The 8141-nt window shown below is 37.3% G+C and overlaps 1 protein-coding gene across 1 annotated transcript in view; it reads right to left on the bottom strand.

The window, feature by feature from the left end:
* Positions 1-909: 909 nt before the first annotated feature.
* Positions 910-8141, bottom strand: part of LOC150084035 (nose resistant to fluoxetine protein 6-like) — a 62885-nt gene continuing 55653 nt past the window's right edge. The window contains exons 9-11 of the mRNA XM_090375868.1: positions 5078-5242; positions 4885-4964; positions 910-985 (exon numbers count right to left, since the gene is read on the bottom strand). Of these exons, the coding sequence (XP_090231994.1) occupies positions 5158-5242 (85 nt within the window). The 3' untranslated portion in view covers positions 910-985; positions 4885-4964; positions 5078-5157. The remainder of the gene's footprint in view (positions 986-4884; positions 4965-5077; positions 5243-8141) is intronic.

Raw genomic sequence — 8141 nt, 5'->3', positions numbered from 1 at the left:
AAGCTTGTGATAAAGCGGGATAAATTAGATACATTTCTGTTCCCTGATGAGTCTAGTTTTAGCCTACAAACAGATTCTAGACGTATTTCTTTTCATGCACGACAACGCCAGTGAACATAGAGTTCAAGTGGTGGGGAACATCTTGAAACTGAAAATATACAAGACTGCCGTGGCCGTGGCCAGCACGGCCACAGCAATCTTGGATATATTTGTGAAACGACCTTGGGCGTTGCTTGCATGCCGACAGCCAACTCCTCGGTCACTTGTGTGATAAGGTCTGCGCTGGTGGAAAAATGGGATTTGTTGACACTGAATCTTACCGATATCTTTATATCGAACATGGTTACCGCTGTCCGGCCTGTTTAGCCGTTGGAGGAGATCATATGCCAATGCAATGTGACCATATTTTCGAGCATCTTGTATCGACTTCTGTAATGTCCTATCCTACAACCTATCCGAACTACCTACCGAAGTTTCTCGCTGTCTCCTCATTTCATCGTTATTCTATGGTACACCATCATCATACCAAATTTTGTCTCGCTTCATCGCAAGCTGTACAAGTTACACCACATTTACTACGTGTTCTATTAATTTTGACGAGCAGTGTATTAACATCACAACCACACAGTGATTGTCAATTAGTGGACGGTGTTAGAATACCGCTGGTATAAATTTCAGTCAGGAGATAAGCATTTGGTTAAGTATGTGTATTGTTTTCGCTTTCTGGTGGTTATAGCAGCAAATATTCGACTACAAATGAACACAGCAATGTTTATATCTACAAGAAGTTCCATCGAATTCAAAGTTACTTAATACGAAATATTTATAATTAAAATATATTCATACTGAAACAGTTGCTTACTCTTCACTTGGAATTGAAATCATTGGAATGGGCGGATATTGGTTCATGTAGGTAATTACTCCAACGGCTGCACTGGAACCCAAAGCCAAGACAACTGCGATTATAATTCCCACTAATGGTTTTCTGAAAGAAATTTTTCCTTGTCACCTTTTACAAAGTACTTTGAGAAATAAATGTTAGCAAAACATTCATTACACTATTTTACAAGCCAGTCCTCATCCTTTATATAAACTATCAACAGACTTTCAACAACATAAAATAAGTCCAGTTTTAAAGTTGAATTGCACTTTTATTGTAAAATATCAACTATACTAATGATGCAGGGAGTGAAATAGTAGAGCATAAACATGGTAACTTGTGACCAGCTTATCGCGTTTAAAGTGACGTATTTAATATGCGCTGCATGTTCTAAAAATATATTGCTAATTATCAGAGCCATGATGCTGCCATATCGGCTCAAGTAGCATCCTACCTAAGGGACAGACCACTTCGGTGAAAGATGCTTATGTTCAAATTTTCATTGGCGTTTTTCGTTGTCAGTCAAAGAATTGCTACCTATATTACTTTGGAGCATTAAACAGAGGTCAGTAGACCAAGGGAACCTTTCAGTTTGTCACTGAACATAAATATAGGGAGTATGAATTGTTTTGAATCTTTTCAGAAGTGTAGAATTTCACACAGATTGCTCAGAAGATGGGGGAAGAGTGATCATAGAGTGGAGCGATATTACTCCTATTCCTTTTTTAGATCCACTTTTCCAAAGCGCAGAAAGAAGACAAATTACAGTGCTCATAGAACGAACAAAAAAAAAAAAAAAAAAAACCATTGGTCAGACAAGAACTTATCGGCAGAAGACCCACTACTGCTATACAAAGATCTCGTAGATCTAGTAATCGAACCGAAGAAAGCAAATGAAAAGTTTTTCTAACCAAATGAAACTTGCAGGCACTGCAGAAATCTGTGACAACTGTACACAGACTCAATCTTACGATGGAAAATTTCAAACCTCAAGCACCTGGTATCAGTACTCGTCTCGCGGATGAAAAAACCCATAGGAAGAAGAAAGAAGGGTGTTTCCTGAGTTTACTTGGAAAAATGTAATGGTCCATCAAAATATTTATTAAGCCACAGTGAGAAAAAGGCATATAAATTCATTCCATCTTTGCTGGATTGGTACACAGGCCTTTTCAATCTGATAATGGAAAGACAGCATTTATACCCACTACAGTATCTCTGACGAAGTTATAACAAATGGTCTTATCATCACCGCACAAAGCTGTACTTCTTGTAGACAGATAGCAGGTTTCCTTAAATATCATCGAATTTATATATGAAAAAAAAAAAAAAAAAAAAACTGTTACATTCAAAAGAAACAAACGAAAAACATTATTCAATATTTGGTCCTCTGCACCCTCATCTTACCAAACCAGGTTCTTATCCCTGTAATACTGGATTTTAAAATGGCTAAATAAGATCGCCGGTCTAACACCTGCAGTCTCAAAATCTGTCCTGGTCACCAATCTTAATATGCTTCCTTAGAGGTATCACATCATCTCTAGGAACCTTGTTATCTTGCCTTAGCTTGTATCCGGAAACCTGAACTCACCTGATATCTGAGATATCATCACCAAACCGTTAGATCGAAATAGATGCCAGACCAACGTATCCCTGTACAGATCTAAGCTGCGTAGCATGTCCTCCCTGGACAATATGTTTCCACTTACTCCATCGAAATATTGAATAGCCTATCCATAGACGTTGAGAAGCTGTGCAAGGACAAAGCCTACAGATCTTCCACTCTTCCAGATGTGCATGCTCTCGTCAAGCTGTAGGTGAGTCTCCTGGAGATGCTGCTCTACCCACGCTTTGTTATATCTTTATGTTTTTATATGTGTATCTTTATGTTTATGTATCTATACCAGAGGCTGTTAAGGCCATCTATTGTATCTGGACCCTGGACACAAACTGCATTTGTCTGTTATTATTTATTCAATTTCTTTATGTAACTCGTCCTCTGGCTGCATAGCTGTAAAGGGACATTTCTTGAAATAAATTGATATTAATAATAATTATGCGCTATGATTACATAAAGAAACTTAAGTGAATGAGGTTCATAATTTAGACCTTAATGGGATTGCATTACATTCATCATCATCATGAGCCATTTTCAATCCACTGCAGGATGAAGGCCTCTCCAGAAACTTTCCAGTTCCTTCTGTTTTGTGCAATGGCCATCTAATGCATTACATTAGAAAGACCTATCTAATATATGGTTATGCCTCAATATGCGAGCAACAGACTCCCATCTAGACGCAATATAACACTAATTCATTGAATCGTGTTTCCATCATCGTCGAATCGGACCAAAACTGATCGAGAGATATCAGGGTGGTCAGGGCCTCCCATCCATACCTCAAACCATTACGCTGTCGCCCCCAACCTGTTCAACCCCCTTCAAATAGCGGGGTTTAAGAGTCTCATGCAAAATATGCCACATCTGGAATAGTAAGTTTACATGGTGAATCTGGAGAAATGCGACCCATCGAACCGGGCAATCCCGGTGTCCAGTGTTAGATCATTTCATTATGATGGGCTGTCAGCAGTGGTATTCGGTGGGTTGTTATGTCACTCCTGTAATGGATAGTTGCTCCATTGTGAAATGCCTATTTTGCTGGACAGCACAATGTATCCTCTTCTAGCCCTTTTTGGTTAAAAACATATGGGTTTCCTGCATGGGATATCTGGCCAGCAATCTAGTCCGATTAATCGCTATTCTAATTATACTATATTGAAGAACCATATTTCTTCCGCGGCTGGTACACTTTTGATATACTCTAGACATAGCTGCATGGGAACATTGTAAGAAAGCGGCAGTATCCCAATAATCGTTTCCCCAAAATTTGGCCCAAAAGATTATACTCTTTTGGAACTCTGTTAGTTCACGTCCTCGGTACATTTTCCAACTCGAAACACTGGTCTCGTAAACGCTGAACTACCAGGCCCTGCCGTCATTTAGAGATGGGGGCGGTAGTGGTAGACGCAGCACATGTAATGCAATGGTACTGCTATTTATATTTAAGGATATTCTCACAAGTGCGGTTTATTAAAGTTGACAACTAATACAAAACCCAGTTAACCTTTCTTCTCTTCAAACCTTCGCAGCTGACGTTTTTGCCGGGTGTGGGAAACCTGATTGCGCGCACCAACTCCAACCCATATGCAGGTGCCGGTAGTCGAACCTCTAAACTTGAAGGCTAAACTCTTTAGCAATTCACTCCTTTCTCTCTCCTTAATGATCTAGTTTAAATTTTCTCTCTCTCTCTCTCTCTCTCTCTCTCTCTCTCTCTCTCTCTCTTTCTCTCTCCTTAAGGATCTAGTTTAAATATCTCTCTGTCTCTCTCTCTCTCTCTCTCTCTCTTTAACGATCTAGTTTAAATCTCTCTCCTTAATGATCTAGTTTAAATCTCTCTCTCTCTCTCTCTCTCTCTCTCTCTCTCTCTCTCTCTCTCTCTCTCTCTCTCTCTCTCTCTCTCTCTCTCTCTTTAATGATCTAGTTAAAAGAGCCGTTCTTCCAAAAATACTCCTAAATATTTTGTAGTCTTAGCATATCGGATCACTCTGAAGATCACTCTGAAGCCTCACAGGGCCTGATTCATACTTAACTTGCCCCTGAGTAACATCTAAAAAGTCTTATCTGAACTAGTCTAATTGAGACAGTATGAGCTTTACTGGGATTGACCCACCTTCCCGTGGTGTGGACGAGTACCCCAAAGTCATCTCTCGAGGTGACTGCTGCATCTTGGTAGCCAAGTGGCCAGAACACACACACACACACACACACACACACACACACACACACACACACACACACACACACACACACACACACACACATATTCGGCCCTTTTTCAGTGGTACTGCTCGTCACAGAGATACGAGGTGGAGTTGAACTGACGTTCTAGGACCCGCCCCTTACAAAAACACATGTCCACACGTCCACATTTTATTAGAGTTGTACTTACTTATACAAAGGGAGGAGCACTACTAAGGAAAGAACGTGGAGTTGGAAGTCAGCACTCAAGTACCAAGTATGATGCAAACACTGAAAAGAAGAGAAAACAGGAATCTGTAATGAATTTCTTGTGTCTTACACTTCAGTGATTGAGAGAAATAATTGAAATGAATGTGAAAAAGTTATTTGTAATATTTACTCACAATATCCGTTAACTTCAGCCAGTTGCTAAAATAGAAGAAGTTCACCCACCAGTTCCTGTAACAGGCTTGTAAGTCTCTGTCTACCACATTGTACCAGTGTGGACCACTGGATATCCAGGAAGAAAGAATATCATCCCAGTTGTAAATATTAATGATGGAGTCAGACTGGGGGTAGAAAACATATTTCAGTTGTTGACGCAAACAGTTAACAGTCAAAGCAAAAATAAATGAATATTAAAAAATCAGCGATATTTTGATTTTGCTTCGAGGTAACTAAGGGCATGGGGCGTTGGCATATCGTTTCATAAACTCTGCATATGTTATGGTCAGTATGCATGTTTATCAGGATGAAAAGCCCACGTTTCAGGTAGCAAAATTCATTCAGTAAATTCCATACAGGCTTTTGAGATTGACTATTTCGGTACGTCTGTAAAGAAGTTGCGTTTGTTCTGCAGTCGATTTGCTGTTTACTGAAAAAAAAACAATGATACCCTCGCCTAAGACCACTTAACTCAGCTACGTTGCAAAAAAGATCCATAAAAATTTCTCGCATCATTGACGGGATTCGAACTCAGGTCTTTTCCGCCAGTTGGTGGGAAAACGATGATTATACCAACTTTGCTACCCACGAGGTCTTCAGAAGTAGCCTCACTGACACTGCATATACCAATTCAAAAGCTGATGCAACTTCTGGAAACATTCCTAATGGGTTTCTTTTGAAATTCTAATAGTTTCTCTGTCACGTTCTGAATAATTTCTTCAGTCCTTGCAAATCTGTGATCTTTCGAGAGAGATTTAAGGGGAAAAAAAAATTACAGAAGCTAAATCCAATGTGTATGGGGATCGGAGACCTTCATACAAAAAATTCAATTTCTAATTATTATATTAGGGACACCTGTAATTTCTTACATATATGTATTATATCTGTAAATTTGTGTTCTCTAGTCGATTTGCTGGAAGAAAAAACCCAGTTTCTGGGAAAAAAACTTGCTATCTATGCCAAACTAACCACTAAGCCTGAGATAGCAAGTGAAAAAAGCCCACTAAAGTTCCTCGCGCTGTCGACGGGATTCGAACCCGGACCTTTTCCATCCGGTGTAGGACAGTGACGATACCACTGTACTATACGCGCAGACAGACCTCCGTACACATTGGATCTAGCTCTTACACTTGATGGCGGGCTTCGCAAGAAATTCTCGAATGAATAGCGCTGAGTAACATGTCTTGATGCAAGCTCCAAAAACCCCGAAGCCCATTTTTTTCGGCCGTTTTCTCTGAATATCGTCGTGAAATTGCTGTAGAATTGATTTAAGTTATTGCTGGTTCACTGTTCGACCATGAGGGTTAAATTAAAAAAGAATAATGGTCTAAGAGCCAAAAAATACGTTAAGCACGATCTTTACATTTGACCGAGATTGTCTTCTTTCTTTCTTGATTTTTCATCCTAGTTGCGAGGTGTAAACTCAATAAATAATTAATGAATATTATGCTGAAGGAAATAATAATTATAAAATGTTTGTAACAATTTCACATAAATTAAAAAGGTGTTTTTTTTTAAATTTTTGTTCTGTTCCTCGATAAAATGTAACGAACATACAGTAATTAAAAAAAATTGAACATCATTTTTTAAAAATATTTCGGTATTAGAATAATACATTTTTTATTTGACACTTTGTAACAATAATCCGTTAGATGGCATTTTACTTATCTGATGCAGAAGACAATTCTCGATCAGTTATCTGTTATCCTTAGCGTTGGTAAAAAGTATTTCAGTATTATGTTCGGAATTTAATCTAATTTCTAAGATTTTTAAATTATATTTAAGTTTTGCCATTAATTTAGCATATTTCTAAACTAATTCAAGAAATGCATCATTATTATAAGGTGAGTTCCAGTAGCCAATTACGTCTTTCACAGATTTGTTTTTGTCTTGAATTTCTAAATATTGTATTTTTTCAAAATCTTTTATTAATCAGCCACTTAATCATTCAGAATAAGATTAATAGTTAACTAAATAATTATTTAATTACTATGAAATAGTCATGCGTCTTGCCATGCCACTGTTAATGTCTGTGTTTTCAATATTAGCACTATTTGTTAATATTCACTTAAATTTTCACTTAATGCTATGAATTACGAGCATTGAAATTTTCTGCAGATAGTTTTGTGAAATGCATCGATTTGAGAAAGGGTGAAATGCAGAATTACTAATGGAATATTTACTGTAAATATTACTTCACGTTATTAATTTTGTGTATTTGTGTACAAATTTGGTATTGTTTTAAGCAATCAGAGCGAGCGATACATTTTTTTTTTTTAGCATTTTAGCAATAGTGAATTTATGTAAATTTACATAATTCACTAATGTATTTTCTTCATCGGTGTTTTTAAAGTACGTATTTGGGTAACTGAGCAAAAGGTTTCTTGTCTATGAATTGCGCAAGTTCTAGATGTTGGGGAAACTATTGTACCATCTGATTAAGTGCATTAAAAAAAAAAAGAAGCGAAATGCGCCATTTTGGTAAAGCAGAACTGGCATTTTATATAAAGCTTTCATAAACTGCAATACTGAATTCACGGGCTATTCAAAATGTACGTAATACTATTTAATTTTTTTAAACGCCTATTCCCTCTCATTCCCCACACGTAACAGTTCGTAACAGCTTTTCAACTCTTTTACATTTTTTTTATTACGTAACAAAATATTCCAAGCCACAGCTATTTATTCACTTTTGAAGTAAACCTTTCATGTCACAGTTCTGATATTTCCCCCTTAACGCATAATAACATTGAACCCCCTACACCTCACCATGCCCAGTTCATGCTGTTCCCGAAGTTCAAATTTTTGATTTACCGAATTTGTTTCAAATTGATGCCGTTTTAAATGTGGAATTTAAATTATAGGATCACTTGCCAACCGCTGGCGGTACGTTAATTTATTGTTAATTATTATTAAATTTTATTTTTAAAATAATTATTTTAGTTTTGCATTTTTGTAAATTGCTTTAATCTGATGTGTGATTTAAAAAATCGATCCTACGTTATATCTAATGCAACTTTCTTC

Source organism: Mastigoproctus giganteus, chromosome 6 (genome assembly GCF_048544385.1).
Source record: "Mastigoproctus giganteus isolate SK-2022 chromosome 6, ASM4854438v1, whole genome shotgun sequence".
NCBI classification, from domain to species: domain Eukaryota; kingdom Metazoa; phylum Arthropoda; class Arachnida; order Uropygi; family Thelyphonidae; genus Mastigoproctus; species Mastigoproctus giganteus.
The sequence above is the reverse complement of the archived record's forward strand: the minus strand, read 5'-3'. Positions and strand labels throughout refer to the sequence as shown.